Source organism: Bos taurus, chromosome 15 (assembly GCF_002263795.3).
Source record: "Bos taurus isolate L1 Dominette 01449 registration number 42190680 breed Hereford chromosome 15, ARS-UCD2.0, whole genome shotgun sequence".
Lineage (NCBI taxonomy): Eukaryota > Metazoa > Chordata > Mammalia > Artiodactyla > Bovidae > Bos > Bos taurus.
Window position 1 is genome coordinate 54107995 of NC_037342.1, and position 22293 is coordinate 54130287.

Below are 22293 nucleotides of genomic sequence, written 5' to 3' on the forward strand. Positions count from 1 at the left end.
CAAAATAATTTTTTTTTTCTCTTAAGTAAATACTTAACTTGAAATTGCTGGATCATATGGTATGTGTGCTTCCTTTTCAAAGAAACTGCCAAACTTTTCCAAAGTGGTTTTGCCATTTTAATTCTTACCAGTAGTGTATGAATGTTCTGGTTTCTCTCAGTCTTTGCCAACATCTGGTAGGGTTAGTCTTTTTAATTTTCACAATTCTAGTTGTTATGTAATGGTATCTCATTGTGGTTTTAATTTGTATTTCCCTAAGAAAGGCAATGCCAAAGAATGCTCAAACTACCGCACAATTGTGCTCATCTCACTAGTAAAGTAATGCTTAAAATTCTCCAAGCCAGGTTTCAGCAATACATGAACCGTGAACTTCCAGATGTTCAAGCTGGTTTTAGAAAAGGCAGAGGAACCAGAGATCAAATTGCCAACATCCACTGGATCATCGAAAAAGCAAGAGAGTTCCAGAAAAACATTTATTTCTGCTGTATTGACTTTGCCAAAGCCTTTGACTGTGTGGATCACGATAAGCTGTGGAAAATTCTGAAAAACATGGGAATACCAGACCACCTGACCTGCCTCTTGAGAAACTTGTATGCAGGTCAAGAAGCAACAGTTAGAACTGGACATGGAACAACAGACTGGTTCCAAATAGGAAAAGGAGTACGTCAAGGCTGTATATTGTCGCCCTACTTATTTAACTTATATGCAGAGTACATCATGAGAAACGCTGGACTGGAAGAGATACAAGCTGGAATCAAGATTGCTGGGAGAAATATCAATAACCTCAGATATGCAGATGACACCACCCTTATGGCAGAAAGTGAAGAACTAAAGAGCCTCTTGATAAAAGTGAAAGAGGAGAGTGAAAAAGTTGGCTTAATGCTCAACATTCAGAAAATGAAGATCATGGCATCCGGTCCCATCACTTCATGGCAAATAGATGGGGAAACAGTGGAAACAGTGTCAGACTTTATTTTTGGGGGGCTCCAAAATCACAGCAGATGGTGATTGCAGCCATGAAATTAAAAGACGCTTACTCCTTGGAAGGAAAGTTATGACCAACCTAGACAGCATATTAAAAAGCAGAGACATTACTTTGCCAACAAAGGTCCGTCTAATCAAAGTTATGGTTTTTCCAGTAGTCATGTATGGATGTGAGAGTTGGACTGTGAAGAAAGCTGAGGGCCGAAGAATTGATGCTTTTGAACTGTGGTGTTGGGAAAACTCTTGAGAGTCCCTTGGACTGCAAGGAGATCCAACCAGTCCATCCTAAAGGAGATCAGTCCTGGGTGTTCATTGGAAGGACTGAGGTTGAAGCTGAAACTCCAATACTTTGGCCACCTGATGTGAAGAGCTGCCTCATTGGAAAAGACCCTGATGCTGGGAAAGATTGAGGGCAGGAGGAGAAGGGGACGACAGGATGAGATGGCTGGATGGCATCACCGATTCGATGGACATGGGTTTGGTTGAACTCCGGGAGTTGGTGATGGACAGGGAGGCCTGGCGTGCTGTGGTTCATGAGGTCGCAAAAAGTCGGACATGACTGAGCGACTGAACTGAACTAAACTAATGACTAATAATGTTGAGCATCTTTTCATGTGTTTATTTGTATTTTCTTACTGTTGAATTTTGAAATGTTTTTGAATACAAGTCTTATCAGGTATATGATTTGTAAATATTTTTCTCCCTGTATCAGTCTTTTCATTTTCTTAGAGCCCTTTGAATGGTAGAAGTTTTTAACTTTCAAAAAATGAACTGTGTACATTTTTTTTTCCTTTTGTAGATTTGCTTTTGGTGTTATATCCAAGAATTCTTTTCCCAAAGTTAACAAAGATTTTCTCCTGTGTTTTCTTCTGGAAGTTTTATAGTTTTAGGCTTTACATTTAGGTCTGTGATCCATTTTGAGTTAATTTTTATATATGTTGTACATATGGATGTCCCAGTTATTCTGGCACATTTGCTGAAGAGACTATCCTTTCTTCATTGGATTGCTTTTTGCACCTTTGTCAAATATTAGTTAACCGCATATTGTGGATTTGTTTCTAAACTCTATATTGTATCTGTATCATTAATCTGTTTGTTTATTACACCAGTGTCATGCTGTTTTGATTATTGTAGATTTATAGTAAGAAGAGTCAGACCCGACTGAGCGACTTCACTTCACTTTTCACTTTCATGCATTGGAGAAGGAAATGGCAACCCACTCCAGTGTTCTTGCCTGGAGAATCCCAGGGATGGAGCCTGGTGGGCTTCCGTCTATGGGGTCACACAGAGTCGGACACGACTGACGGGACTTAGCAGCAGTAGCAGCAGCATAGTAAGAAGTTATTTTGGCTTCTTGGTTCACTGTATATCCATCTGAATTTTAGTATTGGCTTGCCAATTTCTACAAAAACACTTGATGGCATTCTGATTCGGATTGTCCAGAATCTATAGATCAATTCGGGGAGAATTGGTATCTCAGTAATTGTCTTCAGACCCATAAACATGATATCCTTCTATTTATTTAGTTCTTCGTTAGTTTCTGTCAGCAGTGGTTTGTGGTTTTCACTTTCCAGATCTTTTATCAGGTGTATCTTAAAGATTTCACATTTTTGGATATTACCGTAAGTGGTATTATAATTCTTGCAAGTATATAAAAATACCATTGGTTTTTACATTTTGATACTTTATCCTACAACTGTGCTAAACTCATTTAGTAGTTTTAGTAGCTTTTTTTGTAGATTCTAGTGAATTTTCTACATGGAGGATCATGTCTATGAATAATGACTTTTTATTGGAGGACTTCTACTACCTGATTTTAAAATGATAGTCATCAAGAGAGTATGGTATTGGCATAGGGAAAAGACATAGATCAATGGATAGAATATAGTCCTGGAATAGACCCCCTCATAAATAGTCAATTGATATTCCTAAGGACACAGAAATAATTCAGTGGCAAAAGAACAGTCTTTTCAACAGTGATGTTGGAACAGACTTATCCTGTCAATAAGTCAGTCTTGATCTGTATACCATGGATCGTAGACTAAACATAAAAGCTAAAATTATGCAGAAGAAGACCTAGAAGAAAAAAATATTGCCCTTAGGGTAGGCAAAGATTTACTAGACAAGAACCCCAAAAATCCTAATCACAGAAGAAAAAAATGATATATTGAATTTTATTAAAGTTAAAATCTTCTATACATTTGGAAAATAAACAAAGCAAATACTGGGAGAAGATATTCTCAAAATATCTAACAGCTGACTTTTATTTAGAATTTTTTTTTTCATTTGAACTTTTTTTTTCCCATTCTTTTTTCTTTAATTAATTAATTTTTTTTTTACTTTACAATATTGTATTGGTTTTGCCATACATCAACATGCATCCGCCACTTGATTGAAAACAGTCACCTCACAAAAGAAGACATGCTACCGAAAATGTGAAAAGGTGCTCAACATAGTTAAACAGCAGGGAGATACTCACTAAAATCACGTATGGGATATCCCCTACTTTCTCTGGAATAGCTAAAATTAAAAGGCTAAGAATTCCATGTGTCCAAATGAGTATGAGAATAAGCTGGGTTTCTCATGAATTGTTAGTGGGATTATAATCCTCCCTCCATATCTACGGAGTAATGGTTCCAGAAACCATGTGGATACCAAAATCCATGGATGTTCAAGTCCCTTATGAAAAACAGAGTACAGTTGGCCTTTGGCATCTGCAGGTTCAGTGTACACAGGTTCCAGCAAAGGCAGATTGATATTTTTAAAACGCTTATTTATTTTATTTTTCGTTGCACCAGCTTTTCATTGCTGCATGCAGGCTTTCTCTAGTTGCAGAGAGCTGGGGCTGCTCCTCATTGCAGTGCGTGGGCTCCTCACTGCAGTGGCTCCTCTTGTTTCGCAGCACAGGCTGTGGATGCACAGGCTTCAGTAGCTGCAGCACATGGGCCCGGTAGTTGCGGCCCAGGCACTCATTAATTGAGGCTCACAGGCTTAAGAGTGCGAGCTCAGAAGTTGTGGTGCACGTACTTAGTTGCTCTGCAGCACATGGAATCTTCCTAGACCAGGGATTGAATCCATGTCCTCTGCATTGGCAGGAGGATTCTTATCCACTGCACTACCAGGGAATTCTGGCAGATTGATTTTTGATTTTTGATCTGTGGTTGGTTAAATTTATTGATGTGGAACCCATGGATATGGAGGACTGATTGTATAAAATGGTATATCTCCATAGGAAACATTTTGGCAGTTTATACATTTAAACATAACTTATCTACTTGATGGAAAAGGCACTGGCGACCCACTCCAGGACTCTTGTCTGGAAAATCCCATGGACGGAGGAGCCTGGTAGGCTGCAGTCCATGGGGTTGCTAAGAGTCAGACACAACTGAGCAACTTCACTTTCACTTTTCACTTTCATGCATTGGAGAAGGAAATGGCAACCCACTCCAGTGTTCTTGCCTGGAGGATCCCAGGGACGGAGGAGCCTGGTGGGCTGTCATCTATGGCGTCACACGGAGTCGGACATGATTGATGTGACTTAGCAGCAGCAGCAGCAGCAGCAACTACTTGACGGAGCAATTCTACTTGTAGCTGTTTAGACAAGCAAAATAAAAACATCTGTTCAGAAAAAGACATGAATGTTCATAGCAACTTTATTCATAATGCTCCAAACTAAATACAACCCACATGTATAATACTTGAATGGATAAACATACTGTGGTATATTCATGCAATAGAATATAACTTATACATAAAAGGAATATAAGGAATATAGTATTATAATGAACTTAGTAGCATGGATGAATATAAAAAATGTGCTGTGAATGAATCTTGACAAAAAGGAATATATGCTGTATGATTTTATAGTAGGCAAAACTAATCTGTAATCACAGTTATAAAATTAAGTGTTGGTTTGGGCTGAGTAGGGTGGGAGATTGATTACTAGTGGGTTTTTTTTATTGTTTTTGGTTTTGGCCATGCTGCATGATTTGTGGAAACTTAGTTCCCTGACCAGGGATCAAACTGGCCCTTGGCAGTAAAAGTATAGAGTCTAAGCACTGTACAGGGAATTCCCACTAGTGGGTTTGAGGTGACTTTCTTGGTGGTAAAAATGCTCTGTATCTTGATTAGGGATATGGTTGCATGGATATATACATTTGTTGAAGTTCGTTGAGCTGTGCATTCCATGTGTGATCATTTTATCATATGTAGGTTATTCCTTAACATAGTTGATTAAAAAAAGAATAAAACAACAGCTCAAGGTGGATTGTAGATCTGTGTGTGAAATGTCAAATAATAATTCCTTAAATATACTATGAGGGAGGTGACTGAGTGAGTGTGACTTTGTAGACATGGGGTTTGTGCTGGGGATCTTGGGGAGGAGGGTGGTGCCTGTGGACCCTCCTTTTCTTGGCAGGGATTCCCGATCCATGTAATGTACGGAGGTAGAAGGAATGGGCTCTGGCCTCCTGGCGTCATATCTTCAGTACCAGCAGCTTCCGGTCCGCTGGTTCTATCTTCAAGTGCCGGGAACAGAGTAAAAAAAAAAAAGATACTATGAGACAATTTCTTTTTAAAAAATCACTAATGTTAAACTGCATTAAAACCTGGAGCTTCTTGTCTTCAAAAGGCACTACCAAGAGAATAAAAAAGGCAAGCTAGTATGAGAGGGGGAAAGTGTGTGTGTGTTTCTTGTATGTATGTATTTTTTCTTGAAAATTGCCTCATATCCAAAAAGTATATAACTCCTATATATTATTAGGGGAAATTCCAAATATTTGAAAGGAGAAAGGGCAACAATGTAAACAGGCATGTCATAAAAGAGAATTTCCAAATAGTCAATAAGCATGTGAGAAACTGCTCTAGATCTTTAGTCATCAGAGAAATACAAATTGAAGTCATAATGCAGTATCAATATGCATGCACTGAAATGGCTAAAATAGACAGTTCTGAGTGTTAACAAGGTTGAGAGCAGCTGTCATTCCTGCTCCATTGCAGATTGGGGTGGGAGTATAATTTGTACAATTAATTTGGGGAAGCTATAGCAGTGTACCCCTACTTTATGACTAAACAGCTTCTCTTCTAGAATATATCCCACAGAACAGTATATGTGTCAGGATACATTTTCAAGAATGGCCATAGTAGTTTATTTGTGAATAAAAAAATTAATAGTTACACAAATATCTATAATAATAAAATTATTGAGTTATTTTGTAGTCAAACAATGGAGTAGTATAAAACAATGAGAAAGAACAAACTACTAAATACACCTACATGGATGAATCTCACAAATGGAATGTTCAGTTTTAAATTGGGGGTAGTTGCTTTACAATGTTGTGTTAGTTTCTGCTATACAAAAAGTGATCAGCTATGTGTGTACATATATCCCTCCCTCTTGGATCACAAATGAAGTGTTGACTGAAGGAAGAGAGATTCAGTACGTACATAAAATTCCATTTATATAAAATTCAAAAATAAGTGAAAGTATGTTTTTGGTGTTGTAAACTGGGATCATGGATATTTTGGGGTGAGGAGTAGGCACAAGGGGTTCTTGATTTGGGTGGTGGTCACATGGATGTGCTTATTTTGTAGAATTTTTCATGTTTTACACTTACCATTTGTACACTGTGTGTATAGTGACTTGGTTTTTAAAAGTTTATTTTGGGGACTTCCCTGATGGTCCAGTGGTCAAGACCCCGTGCTTCAACTGTAGGCTGCATGGGTTTGATCCCTGATCGGGGAACTAAGATCCCACATGCAAAGCACAGCCTAAAAGAAGTTTACTTTAAAAAATTAATAATGACAAAGTAAAGATACTTTGAGGAAAAAAATTACATGGTATTCTTGGTAGTGTGGCTGAGAATGAGATTACTATATGGAAGTCAATAGTTGTCACTAATAGTATCTAAAAATGGAGGCAGGGAATTCCCTCGTGGTCCAGTGATTAGGACTCACCCCTTCCACTGCAGGGGGCACAGGTTTCATCCTTGGTCAGGGAGCTAAGATCCCGTGAGTGCCCAGCATGGCCAATAAATAAGTAAACATTTTAAAAAATGGAGGCAGTAAAAAGCATCCCACTTTACAGAGGTGGGCAACTTCACTTGGTACAGTCTGAGATCTCTTGTTTTGGCTCACACTGCTTGCTTCTTGCTTTTAGGTCTAGGGCTCCTCTGTGGTTGCTGTACGGTGCTTTCCATGGGAACTTACTGGAGTTGTACAAGCCAGTGTGAGGGGTATTTAACATCCAGTGGAGCAAACCTTGGTCAGCAGGAGGTGGGAGTCTATGTATGCACGCACGCGCACACACACATACATATATATGTATATAATATTTGCTTCCTCGTTTCTCACATCAGATTGAGTCTTGAGCTGGATTTCATACAGTTTCTCACATTGTCCTCTGTAGGACAACTATTAGCCCAACCACTTTTATTGGCTTGCTGTTTCTTGTTGTACCATTCCATCCTTAACTCTTGCTCCCCAGCAAAGTATTCATGAAAAAGCCTTCTACTCAGACTCTGACCTGCTCACCTTAACAAAGAACTATCTGGCCCAAAATGTCAATAGTACTGAGGTTGGGAAACGCTAGTATTTGAAGCCAGTGGTTTGCTTTAAAATCTAAGCTCATCAGTGTTCAAACACAGACTTTAGGAAATAACCACTGAGTGTTAATTTTTGTGTCTATAAAATGGTAATGATAGGTACAAACAAAGCCCTTGAGGATTAAATAAGGTAAGCTCTATAAACTTCATATCTGAAACATGGAAGAGTTCAATGAACAGCAGCTATCAATTCTTCTTATTCAGGTTTATATGCTATTGTCTGACACTATCTGAGCCATTTTCCCTGAGTATAAAAACTCTTTCCTAGAGACCAAGTTCTCAAGTCCTTATAAATAACCATCAAAAGGGACCAAAAACTAGCATCTACAGAATCCAGTATAGAGAAAATACCAACATGATTCATATGAAGATTTAAACAGATATATGGGGTTTTCAGTTTTGTAAATTTTTAACTTCAATTTGATGCTGTGTTCACAGAGACTCAACATTGCAATGAAAAAGTTGTTTTGCCAATAGCACAAATTCACTGTCAAAAACTTTGAGAGCAGCAATAAACATTATTAGGAAGCAAAGGATGCATTCTGAAACACTTAAAAAGCCAGAGAACATAGTATGTAAACACAATTAAGCACTGAACAAAGTAACGCTAAAATACATAAAACAGGAAATTTTTAAAATGGCAACATCTGTGTATGTATATATTATTGGGGGCTATCTTATGCATTTAGAATGTTTAGTAGCAGTTCCTGGCCTCTACCCACTAGATGCCAGTAGCAACATACATCTATCCCCTCAGCTGTGACAGCTAGCAGTAGCTCTAGACATTGCCAGCTGTAAAATCATCCTTGGCTGAGAACCACCAAGGTAAATGTAGATTGCCTTCCCTGGTGGCTCAGATGGTAAAGCATCTGTCTACAATGAGGGAGACCCGGGTTCTATCCTTGGGTTGGGAAGATCCCCTGGAGAAGGAAATGGCAATCCACTCCAGGACTGTTGCCTGGAAAATCCCATGGACAGAGGAGCCTGGTAGGCTACAGCCCATGGGGTCACAAAGAGTCGGACACAACTGAGCGACTTCACTTTCAAAGGTTATGGCTCTGAATTTGAACACATTACCTAACTCTGGAATGGGCGAATTTAACTCAGATAATCATTATATCTACCACTGTGGGCAAGAATCCCTTAGAAGAAATGGAGTAGCCCTCATAGTCAAAAAAAAGAGTCCAAAATGCAGTTCTTGGGTGCAGTCTCAAAAATGACAGAATGATCTCTGCTCTTTTCCAAGGCAAACCATTCAGTATCACTGTAATCCAAGCCTATGCTCCAACCAGTAATGCTGAAGAAGCTGAAGTTGAATGGTTCTGTGAAGACCTACAAGACCTTCTAGAACTAACACCCAAAAAAGATGTCCTTTTCACTATAGGGGACTGGAATGCAAAAGTAGGAAGTCAAGAGATACCTGGAGTAACAGGCAAGTTTGGCCTTGGAGTACTAAATGAAACAGGGCAAAGGCTAACAGAGTTTAGCCAAGAGAAAGCACTAGTCATAACAAACACCCTTTTCCAACAACACAAGAGAAGACTCTACACATGGACTCTCACGAGATGGTCAATACTGAAATCAGATTGATTCTGTTTTTTGCAGCTGAAGATGGAGAAGCTCTATACAATCAGCAAAAACAAGACTGGGAGCTTACTGCGGCTCAGATCATGAATCCCTTATTGCCAAATTCAGACTTAAATTGAAGAAAGTAGGGAAAACTACTAGACCATTCAGGTATGACCTAAATCAAATCCCTTATGCTTATACAGTGGAAGTGACAAATAGATTCAAGGGATTAGATCTGATAGAGTGCCTGAAGAACTATGGATGGAGGTTCGTAACATTGTACAGGAGGCAGTGATCAAGACTATCCCCAAGAAGAAGAAATGCAAAAAGGCAAAATGGTTGTCTGAGGAAGCCTTACAAATAGCTGAGAGAGAAGCGAAAGGCAAAGGAGAAAAGGAAAGATAAACCCATTTGAATGCAGAGTTCCAAACAATAGCAAGGAAAGATAAGAAAGCCTTCCTTAGTGATCAATGCAAAGAAATAAAGGAAAATAATAAAGAATGGGAAATTTAAAAAAAGAAAAATAAAGAATGGGAAAGACTAGAGATCTCTTCAAGAAAATTTGAGATACTAAAGGAACATTTCATGCAAAGATGAACACAATAAAGGACAGAGATGGTATGGACCTAACAGAAGCAGAAGATATTAAGAAGAGGTAGCAAGAATACACAGAAGAACTGTACAAAAAAGATCTTCATGACCCAGATAACCACGATGGTGTGATCACTCACCTAGAGCCAGACATCGTGGAGTGTGAAGTCAGGTGGGCCATAGGAAGCATCACTACGAACAAAGCAAGTGGAGGTGATGGAATTCCAGTTGAGCTATTTCAAATTCTAAAAGATGATGCTGTGAAAGTGTTGCACTCAGTATGCCAGAAAATTTGGAAAACAGCAGTGGCCACAGGACTGGAAAAGGTCAGTTTTCACCAATCCCAAAGAAAGGCAATGCCAAAGAATGCTCAAACTGCCGCACAATTAAACTCATCTCACACGCTAGTAAAGTAATGCTAAAAATTCTCCAAGCCAGGCTTCAACAGTACGTGAACCATGAACTTCCGCATTTGCAGCTGGTTTTAGAAAAGGCAGTGGAACCAGAGATCAAATTGCCAACATCTGTTGGATTATTGTAAAAGCAAGAGAGTTCCAGAAAAACATCTACTTCTGCTTTACTGACTACTATAAAGCTTTTGACTGTGTAGATCACAACAAACTGGAAAATTCTTCGAGAGATAGGCATACCAGACCATCTGACCTGCCTCCTGAGAAATCTGTATGCAGGTCAAGAAGCAGCCGTTAGAACTGGACATGAAACAGCCAACTGGTTCCAAATCGGGAAAGGAGTACGACAAGGCTGTATATTGTCACTCTGCTTATTTAACTTAAATGCAGAGTACTTCATGCGAAATGATGGACTGGATGAAGCTCAAGCTGGAATCAAGATTGCCGGGAGAAATATCAATAACCTCAGGTACGCAGATGATACCACCCTTATGGCAGAAAGTGAAGAACTAAAGAGCCTCTTGATGAAAGTGAAAGAGGAGAGTGAAAAAGTTGGCTTAAAACTCAGTATTCAAAACTAAGATCATGGCATCCGGTCCGATCACTTCATGGCAAAAAGATGGGGAAACAATGGAAATAGTGAGAGACTTTATATTTTTGGTCTCCAAAATCACATCAGATGGTGACTGCAGCCATGAAATTAAAAGACACTTGCTCCATGGAAGAAAAGCTATGACCAACCTAGACAGCATATTAAAAAGTAGAGACATTGCTTTGCCAACAAAAGTCCCATCTAGTCAAAGCTATGGTTTTTCCAGTAGTTATGTATGGATATGAGAGTTGGACCATAAAGAAAGCTGAGTGCCAAAGAATTGATGCTTTTGAACCGTGGTATTGGAAGAGAGTTCCAGAAAAACATCTGTTTCTACTTTATTGACTATGCCAAAGCCTTTGACTGTGTAGATCATCACAAACTGTGGAAAATTCTGAAAGAGATGGGAATACCAGACCACCTGACCTGCCTCTTGAGAAATCTGTATGCAGGTCAAGAAGCAACAGTTAGAACTGGACATGGAAAAACAGACTGATTCCAAATAGAAAAAGGAGTATGTCAAGGCTATATATTGTCACTCTGCTTATTTAACTTGTATGCAGAGTAAATCATGAGAAACGCTGGGCTGGAAGAAGCACAAGCTGGAATCAAGATTGCTGGGAGAAATATCAGTAACCTCAGATATGCAGATGACACCACCCTTATTTATGGCAGAAAGCGAAGAAGAACTAAAGAGCTTCTTGATGAAAGTGAAAGAGAAGAGTGAAAAAGTTGGCTTAAAGCTCAACATTCAGAAAACTAAGATCATGGCATCTGGTCCTATCACTTCATGGCAAATAGATGGGGAAACAGTGGAAACAGTGGCAGCCTTTATTTTTCTGGGCTCCAAAATCACTGCAGATGGTGATTGCAGCCATGAAATTAAAAGATGCTTACTCCTTGGAAGAAGAGTTATTACCAACCTAGACAGCATATTAAAAAGCAGAGACGTTACTTTGCCAGCAAAGGTCCATCTTGTCAAAGCTATGGTTTTTCCAGTAGTCATGTATGGATGTGAGAGTTGGACTATAAAGAAAGCTGAGTGCTGAAGAAGTGATGCTTTTGAACTGTGGTGTTGAAGAACACTCTTGAGAGTCCCTTGGACTGCAGAGATCCAACCAGTCCATCCTAAAGGAGATCAGTCCTGGGTGTTCATTGGAAGGACTGATGTTAAAGCTGAAACTCCAATACTTTGGCCACCTGATGTGAAGAGCTGACTCATTTTAAAAGACCCTGTTGCTGGGAAAGATTGAGGGCAGGAGGAGAAGGGGATGACAGAGGATGAGATGGTTGGATGGCATCACCGATTCAATGGACATGAGTTTGGGTAGGCTCTGGGAGTTGGTGTTGGGACAGGGAGGCCTGGAGTGCTGCAGCTCATGGGGTTGTAAAGAGTGGGACACGACCGAGTGACTGAACTGAACTGATTGGAGAAGACTCTTGAGAGTCTCTTGAATAGCAAGGAGATCCAAGCAGTCCCTCTTAAAGAAAATCAATCCTGAATATTCATAGGAAGGACTGATGCTGAAGCTAAAGCTGCAATACTCTGGTGTCCAGATGTGAAGAATCGATTCATTGGAAAAGACCCTGATGCTGGAAAAGATTGAGGCAGGAGGAAAAGGGGACGACAGAGGATGAGATGGTTGGATGGCATCACCGACTCAATGGACATGAGTTTGAGCAAGCCCTGGGAGTTGGTGATGCACAGGGAACCCTGGGGTCCATGGGGTCACAGAGAGTCGTACATGACTGAGCGACTGAACTGAACTGAACCTAAATCGTAAATCTTAGTGTTTGTTTTTTTTTTAGTGCCACATCTGACACACCAGTTCAGTAAATGATAAGGTGATGCTGAAACTTGTTTTCTTTTTGCCACTCTGCCTTTCTGTTCTCAAGTGAAATGCCCCTTAGTGAAGCCTGTGGTCATGTTGAATAAGAATTTCTCATCTAAGATTGTTAAAAGGCTTTGATCTTTCATGTAGGCAGTTAGCATAGACTTCAGGTTTGCTTTCTCTCTAGCTGTGGCTCAGCGTTCGTCCTCTTGTGTCCTTGTTTGACTTGAGAAATTGGGAATACATTATTTCATTTGAATCTCCTCCTTACATAACATTGTATTTGGTGTTCTTTGCATATTCATAACCTCTTCAGTTAGACTCAGCATGTTAAGACTAGTTCAGGCTCATTGGAGTCATACCTATGGAAGTTGGAAATATAAGGCTCAATCTTTATCAAAAACAGTAAATTAACATGTGATATGGTTTTATTAACTAAAGTACAGATTTTGTTCAAATTTCATAAAATTTTATGCCAGTGTCCATTATTTGTTTTCATACCTTTTCCAAGATTCCACATTGTATTTAAGTTACACTGAGCAGTTTCAGCTGCATGCAACAAATTCTGATAAATTCTCTTTTCGTTTTTATTCTGTTACAAAAATTTTCTTATTTTCCTTGTTATGGCTTCTTAGATACACCCATCATTTTAAAGTAGACATTTAATTTCCAGATGCATGGGGTTTTTAAAGTGTCTTGGATATTAATTTCTCATTTAAATGCTTTCTTCTCTGCAATCACCGTCTGTGTTTTTTTCAGTCTAACTTTATTGAGGCTTTAAATGACTAAGTCAATGAACTCTCTTGGTAGATGTCACATTGCACTTAAAAATATGTGGGTTATTTTCATATATCTCTTGATATTGATTTCTAACATAATTCCACAATGATAAGAGAACAGGCTCTGTATGATTTTAATACCTTTAGACCGTGAAATTTTTGCACCTTGTTTTATGTCCCTGGAAATGTTCCAGTGTCTTCTAGTTTATAGAAGTTTATAGTTTATAGTTATAAAATTGTATAAATCTTAATTTATCTGGAATTGGTTCATGGTACCAATTGGTTCATGTGTGTGAGTGCGTGTGTGCTAAGTCACTTCAGTCATGTCTGACTCTGTGCAACCCTATGGACTGTAGCCTGGCAGGCTCCTGTCCATGGGATTCTCTAGGTAAGAATACTGGAGTGGGTTGCCATGTCCTCCTCCAGGAGATCTTCCTGACCAAGAGAGCCTGCATTGGCAGGCAGGTTCTTTACCACTAGCGCCACCTGGGAAGCCCTCGAGTCTACTGTGTTCTACTTTTCTGTCTATTCATTCTATTAACTTTTCAGTTTGATATTGAAACTCCAACTAAAATTTTTAATTTGCCTACTTAAAAAATAATTGTAATGTAAGTGGGACTATATGTTACTTTGTTCTGGGTTTTCCAAGTCTTCTGTAAATGAGCTATACTTTCATAACTTAAAAAAATAAAAAAGAAATATTAATTTTAAAAACTGAATATTGTTGTTTATTGTTATTGTTGTTTTATAACTCTGAGTTGACAGCCAATGAAAAAATTTGTTCTCTAGTTTTATTTTTTATAAGTGTGATTAAAAATATTAGTAGCCTAAAATTGCTTTCATATACATTGTACCATTGAAATTTTATTAAAGTCCCAGGGAATGAGAAGAGAATAAAGGGAGGTTAGGAAAGGAACTCTTGATATACCGTAAGTATATAGCAAGATACTAATTAATTCCAAAAGCTATCTTATTTTCATAATGCCATGCTACCTTCCTGAAATGAGGAGCATATTAGTCTGCCTTCACTTTCTTTGTAGACCATGTACTTGACCTATCCTGTAGGTAACAAGAAAACAGCATAAATTGTAAGACATTGGGACTGTTATAAGCCATTTTTTCTGTTGCCAATAGGCCCAAAGCCCTCTCTTGCTTAGTCCAACTTCCCTGACCCTCTGTGGCATACATCTTTGCTATTCTCCTGGCCTACTGCAGTTATATCTGGATTATGGAAATAAAGAAAGTTTTTAGATTCAGCGTTTTTTGGCTAAGTGAATAAACCTTAGTTCTTGATTATGTGTATTATCTTAGCTTTTGTGATTTCATATTGCTCAAGAATGCAGAGAAGTTAAATCTTAAGCCATGAAGTGTATGTTTGGCAAGAGTCAAGTAGAAGTTGACTTACTTAAAAAATAAGAGGGCTTTATATCCAATAAGAAAATAGTCTCAGAACTTTCCTGTTTGTTCTAATAGACTACTGAATAAATGATATTTTTAAGTCTTTTGTTGCCTAAAACTACTGTCTCGATGTGATTTGTATTTTTAGCTGCGAGAAGAAAAGTTACAAGAGGAGAAAACCTCTGAAGATCAAATCCACAAGTTGTTACCAGAGGACACAGAAATAGGAAAAAGGAAAATGGATGAACAGAAAAAAAGAGATGAGCCAGTAGTACTGAAGACAAATCTAGAGCATGTAAGTAGATCACTTTTTTGATGGACACCTGTCTCAAAATCAGCCGTTAGCCCAGGTGACGTGGATCTGAAAAACCTGTCTTGGTGATCAGTAACAGTCACTGACTGTGCAACTTAGGAGTATTGAAGAACTTAGCATCCAGATGGAGAGCTGGAGAAAATGATTTGTGAACAGGACAATCAGACTTGCGTGAAAAGATTAAGGGGGAGCAGTGGGGAAAAATGGTGAGTGAGAAGAAGAACCTAGTGTGGTATATGCTACTTTGGGTAAGCTTTATACATATATTGTCATTTTGACTTAGGTGTTGTTATTTGATGGAGTTCTGTATGTGTTATATCCTCAACTAGGAGGATGAACTTTCCTTAAAGGTTGTATTTTATTTCCCTTTACTCTTTATAATAACCCAAACAGCATAGTTCTCTAGTTACAAGGTGTGTGTGTGTGTGTGTGTGTTTGTTTCTGTGTGTGCTCAGTTATGTCCGACTTTTTGCGACCCCATGAACTGTAGCCCCCCAGGCTTAGAGGGTCAGTCCTCAATATTAGATGAGATACTTTGTTTAAACTTAACTTAATTAAACTTCTAATTCGGCTAAATCTTGCCTGAATTCTTTTCATTACTTATTTACCAAGCAAATTACTGGAAAAGGTTGTAAATGGTATATTTAACTAATACAGGAAAGCCCTTTGGAGGATCCACTGATTATGGCTCAAATGTATGATTACAATTGGTTTTCTTTTCCTTTAGCAATTTATATTGGATCAGACATCTTCTATTACTTGCTATATGTACTTAGCATACCTTTAGAGTCATACCTGTTAAAATGCTTTATGATTCTGTCTTGTTCATATTTCAGGTTATATTTTTAATTAGGTGGATTAATAAAGTTTTATTATATATAAAGACAGACAGCATAACAGAATAGAGGGGAAAAAAGCTCTATACCAGAAGTCTGCCTGTTTAACAGGTCCCAGCATTATAACAGATTATACAACTTTGGCCATGTTACATAATTTCTCAGTGCTTTTGGTTTACTTTTTGCAAAGGCATTTTTCCTGAACTTTAGAAACTGAGATTACATAAGCTTTCTTGAATTGATAGTATTTGCTGACTGTCAGCGTGTATGTGGGGCTTTTTGATCCCAGTTACAATAATTGTTATTATTTGATTGTTAAAAACAACTATTTGCTTTCCAACCTTCTGAAAGATTCAGTTTAAAAAATATGAAACGCTTATGTACTCTTAAAACTCTTCATCAGGAGCTACAAAAGGAAAAAGACTGCTTTTGGAGAGAATATAGTTCATCTAGGAAGGCGAGAATAAAACACGTGGTGGTGGTGTGCATATAGTAGTTCTTCTGACTAATGGCCCCGAACTCATAGTTGTCTGTGGTCTCTGAAAACTGCACACTCTGCCTCTTCACCCCAACAGGACTATCCATTATTGTTCTCATCGAAAACTGCCCAGAAAGAGATTTCTTTTCAGAACAAACCGATTTTGGCAGAGAGCTTACTCTTTAGTATGGCCCTTTGATAGAAAGAATCTGTTGTTGACCTTGCCAGACCCAGGTTTCCCTGAGGAAATGATCTCAAATATCCACTCATAACAAAGATGGAAATTTGCTCTAATTATTTTTTCTTTTGCCACTTCAATCTTTGAAATAGAAATTAATTACATCAACCTAAAATTTAATCTTAAAAGGAATCAGGAAGTATTAATACCAATTCTGATGGGTCGTGGCCAGTTTTGCAAAATTGCCTATACATTGAATAAAATTGGATCTATGAACACTTCAAGTTTTAGATTTTGTGATTTTACCTTTTTTCTGTCTGCATTTATATTTCAAATTTTTGAGACTTTTACAATCAAATATTTCTTAAGAAATTTTGGTGTAGGACAAGTAATTTCATTTAGTTTAGCCAGTGATACATTCGTTGGGACTGAAGAGAAGTTCAAGTGGTCTCAGTGGAAAGTCAGCTAAAGGATTGTTTTTAATAGAGAGTAATATGATTAGAGCTGGGCTGATCATTTTACCCTCCTGAATCAAAAAGCTCAGTGGCTCCCCATTTCCTGTGGAACTAAATGAGAACTCTTCACATTTAAGTCTTTAGTATTAGTCTAGCTTATCTTTCTATCCTTGCTTATATCCCAGAACTCTAGGGAACTGAGCTGTTTGCTTTCTCCCAAACGTATAACCCATGCTTTCTCTTCTGAGGATCCTTGCTCTTGCATTTCATCTCATTGATACACCATTAACCTTACCTGATGAAAAGCTATTAATCTCTCTATATGTCCAGTTCAAAAGCTGTTGCCTTCCTGGAACTGGTAGGAATTTCTTGTTTTTCCACTTCTATTATCCATTCTCTTCCCCCTCAACTTTCCTGTCCTCAGTTTGTAACTTTTATATGACTTATTTAATTCTTCCTTATGTTATGGTTATTTGTGTGTTTGTGTTTCTCTACTTGATTTGTAAGTTTGTTGATTATAGGAAATGTGTCTTAACCATTTTAAAAAATCTCTCATAGTACCTTGCACATCACAAGAGTTTGATACATGTTTATCAAGTTGAATTCAAATAGAGGAAGGCAAGGGCTAATTCTGGAAGCAGTTATCTGTTATTTGTTTAGAATGGAAATAAAATAGCACAGTGTTTATTATGATCTGTTATGATAGTTAATACCAATAATAGTTCAAATTGTTAGGAAACAATTTGGTGTAACAATTATAGCCATACCAAAGATTATAAAGCTGAAAGTGGAAAATTGCTTGTCATCCCATAACCTAGAGATAACTGCTATAAACATTTTGGTGAATATCCTTCCAGATTTCTAAATGTGTGTGTGTGTGTGTGTGTGTATAACATATTTTGTTTCTCTTTTCAGAAAATGCAACCTAGTATACATACTGTTTTATAATCTATTTTAATAAATTATAAATCATGGATGTCTTGCCATGTAAATAAAGAATCCCACATCATTATTTAGTGGCCTGCTAGTTATTCTTTACTGTAGGATTTACGTAATTAATCTCCTGTTGATATTTTGCTGTCTGAAACCACCACTGTGATGATACCCATGTGTCTCATTGCCTGTGTGCATGCTTCATCTCTCAGTCATGTCCAACTCTTTGAGACCCCATGGACTCTAGCCCACCAGGCTCCTCTGTTCATGACATTGTCCAGGCAAGAATACTGGAGTGGTTTGCCATATTCTGTTCCAGGGGATCTGTGCTATAGGTTTATTTTTATGCAGTGTTAAAGATGAGAGGTGAATATTTTCCTATCTTATTGTTTTAGGTTTTTGTGGGGGTAGAAATAGAGAGGAGTTGGGGTTTAGAGTACTTTCTCTTTATGTAATTATTTATAATAATGTAAATTTATTTTCAACAATTAAAAGAAACCTGGCATATTTGTATTATAACACTAAAGTGTTTTCTTATAATACTTATGTTGATGTAAACAATCTATCTTTTGTTGACCATTTACTACTTGTGAGCTAATGCACCGTGTGTTTTTATGGTTTATCACAATAGGTGTATTAATAGTAGAGAGAGAATTCTTAATTTTATAGATGAGAAACTGAGACTCAGAAAGGTAAAGCAACTAACCTCTAGTGACAGTGGTAGCTAATAGTAGAGCTGGAATTTGAATATTCTTTTATTCGGTACTGAATTGATTGTGTAGAAAAGCCTAAATAAAGAAGAATTGCCATTATTTATCCCCTTGTTGAGTCTATTGATGTCAAAGGTTTTTCTTGCTTCCCACAATATTTGGTAATGAGTTAGTTAGTGCTATTAACGTCTCTCCAGTGAATAGTTTGTACAACAGGGTTTTAAGGAGTGATAGATACCCTACAAAACTGAAGAGCTTCTCTGTAAACTATAATCCTTGAACTCTTTCTTGCAGGCTGTTGGAAACCTAGCCTATTGTATGAATGTGCCTATCAGCCTAGAGAATAGCAAAACATTTAAGGAATACAATGTACTCTGAGCCGTAAGATGCCTTGCATGCCTCTGTCCATAACTCTAACTTTGATATTAACTTAATCATTAGAAAACTGGTTAATCATTAGATGATTAGACATTTTTTTTGTTTACCTACTGTATAACAGTATCAGAAGTTTTAGAGAAAAGGTAATCATTTGCTGTCCGAGTCAGTTGTCTAAAACAGAAGTCAGACTCCTAAATAAGAAGCTACAGTTCAGTGTGATAGTTGCTCCCCCTGCCTGCCAATGCAGGAGGCGCAGGAGATACGGGTTCAGTCCCTGGGTTGGAGAGATCTCCTGGAGAAGGAAATGGCAACCCACTCCAGTATTCTTGCCTGGAGAATCCCAGGGACAGAGGAGCATGGCAGGGTACAGTCTGTAGGGTTGCCAGAGTCAGACATGACTGAAGTGATTTAGCCCACACATACACACTATAAAGAAGAAACTCATATTAAATCATGAGCAAATTCTCATATGTTGTATGTAAAAGGCACATGTAAAAGAAACATTATAAATTTAAAAACTCAAGAAGAAACTCGAAAATAAAGTGAAGATAAATGAAATAGTGTCAGCAAGATGGAAAAAGCTGATGGAAAAACCTTTCAAGAGAAATAGTATTTAAGATGCCTCTGAAAGGTCAGTGAATATTTTATAGGCAAAAAATGTGGAAGGAGAATCTTAGGGAAAGGGACTAATAGCATGTCCCAAAGAATAGAAGTTTTGAAAGACTATGATGGTACATGTGGAGAGTTGAGAGTAGTTTGATTGCTGTAGAGCTCAAGGAGTTACCTGTGTTGGAACTGCTGGGAAAAAAACTTTATAGAAGGTTGGATCTAGGTTTTGAAGGTTATTGGATCCTGCTGAGGTATTTAGACTTGATCCTAAAGTCACCAACAGTTAAGCAGGGGAGTGATGGGATCTGTGTGCTTAATAGGATGGAGAGGATTAGAGGGAAGAAAGGCTGGAAAGAGCAAGACCTGTAAGTAGATTATTGCAGTAGTCAAGGCAGGAGATGATGAGAATCTAAGGAAAGGCAGTGATGATGAGTATACACAAGTAGAGTATGAGAGACAGTAGAGTATTAGATCTGAGAGACATGTGAGGAGTACAAAGGAGCAAAGTAGGAATAACGTGGAGGCAGTTTGAAAACAGATGCTCTGGATCGAAGTACCAGCCTTAGCTACCTGTTAACTGTAAAATCCTAGGCAAATTAACTACTCTGAGCCTCAGTTTGCCATCTGTAAAAGATAATAGGCCTTTCTTAGTGGAACTGGTTAAAGAGTAAATGAAATAAAATATTTGGGTGTGTTGGGGTACTCAAGAGCTCTATGCAATGTTATTATGACTTTGAAAAAAGGGAAGGAGTCATGGATGACATTGAGGCTTCTAACTGGGTTCATAGTGGGACTTAGAGAAGAGAAATAGTGAGTTTGATTTTGGATATATTAAGTTTGAGCTGTATTTGGGCTATCCAGATTGGGATCCCAGGAGGCAGTTGGCAACATGGATTGGACTGAGAGAGAAGGGGCATATAATAGAGAGACTTGAACAACAGCTGTGGGAGAGTCCATGGGAACCCCAAATAGACGGTGTTGTCTCCCTTGTCTCCTGCCAGTGTCCTGCACGCCTCTCAGATTCAGAGAATGAAGAACCTTCCCGAGGCAAGATGATACAGACACACCGCTCGGCATTTGTTTCCAAGAGCAGCTCCTACTCCTTAGCTTTCCTGGCAGGGTAAGAGACTGATAATGAACTCAGTCAGGGTTCTTTCATTTTGGGGTATGAGGCAAAAGGGATGGGGTTGGGGGTGGGGCGGGGGAGCAAAAGGATTTATTGTAGTTACTTTCGGGGAGGTGGGAGTTGGGGAAGGGGGAAACTGGTTTTCAAATATGGATTAGAAAGAAATAAGGGACTGAACTGAATTTTTTAAAGAAAAGTAAACATTATCCTTTTCTGGTATCCTCAGGATAGGATTGTACTAATTGCTCTGCTGAACAGAAGAGTTGAACTTTCTATTCTGGGAGGAAACAATAAAGCCTTATTCAGTATCCATTGATACTGAAGACAGTAGCCATGGATTTTCTTTGTGAACTTTTTTCTCTTAGTAGGAACTTGAGGCCAAAGTTGACTTTTTTTCAGTGCCTGGAAGTAAAATATATCTTGATAGGTTTCAAGAGGGCAAACTGAAAAGTTTTTAAGACCCGTGTCAAGAAATCTCTTGATACTTTGGACTTTGCAGGCCCTGGGGAGGAAAGGAAGGAGGAATTGGATGGATGTTGGGTGATGGAAGAATAATGAAGGCCTCAGTGGAAGGAAGGAAGGATGGATAGATGGATAGGAGGGAAAGGAAGGGAAGGAAAAATGAAAGAAGGGAGGAAGGCTGGAAGGAATCATTTATTCAAATCATTTATTCAACGGACATTTTGGGGACAGCTACTACATGCCATACTCTGTTTTAATATGAAAAGACACAATCTTTACCCCACTTTGTTGTCTGTTTTGGTTTAAAGCTGGCGTTGCTCACTCTTACTTCTAGGGTTCTTCTCTTCCTTAACACAGCATTATGAAGTGGCCTTCTCTTGTTTACTTGTGGACATACACCTGGATCCTTTTTATCTGAATGCTCTTTATTGTTAATCACTAATAAATAAAACCAAAAATATCTACTAAGTTTAAGAATGTCGTAAAGTTCACATTGTTGTGATCCCTGATGTTTTTATATCTGAATCCTTTTTGTATGTGTTCTGATTTTCCTGTTCTTTTTTAAAAAATTTTATTGGAGTATAGTTGACTTAATGTTGTGTTCATTTCAAGTATATAGCAAAGTGATTCAGTTATACATATATTCATTCTTTTTCAGATTCTTTTCCCATATAGATTATTATAGAATGTTGAATATTTCTGTGAGTAAAATTCACTAAACTTGTCCTTCCCTTAAATGCCTTCCTTTCTCTGGGTGATGGTAACTCCTTCCAGGAAGGCTGTTTGCTAAACTATTTATTCATTCATTTGAAATTTGTTGAACGGCCACTGTATTACTGCCACTGAAGTTTGACTGATGTAATAAGGACCCAGTATATAATGTGTAAGCCAGTGTACTTAACCATTTATGGTGATGATGATACTCTTGCTTTGTGCATATGTGCTTGAAATATAAATGCTCTGTAAAGTTAAAAAATTCAAGATTGCTTGACTAAGAATTGTCATCTGCAGAATGTATATATAGAACTTTTCCCCATTTATAGCAGATATATCTTAAT

At 38.1% G+C, this 22293-nt stretch overlaps 1 protein-coding gene and 1 non-coding gene across 2 annotated transcripts in view; both read left to right on the plus strand.

The window, feature by feature from the left end:
- The window catches only part of RNF169 (ring finger protein 169), an 87366-nt gene that overhangs the window by 44302 nt on the left and 20771 nt on the right, over positions 1-22293 (plus strand). Inside the window, exons 3-4 of the mRNA NM_001435214.1 lie at positions 14906-15052; positions 20649-20767. Of these exons, the coding sequence (NP_001422143.1) occupies positions 14906-15052; positions 20649-20767 (266 nt within the window). The remainder of the gene's footprint in view (positions 1-14905; positions 15053-20648; positions 20768-22293) is intronic.
- LOC112441714 (small nucleolar RNA SNORA57) lies at positions 5385-5521 on the plus strand. Its single transcript, XR_003029572.1, has one exon. It is a non-coding gene; the product is annotated as a small nucleolar RNA SNORA57 (small nucleolar RNA).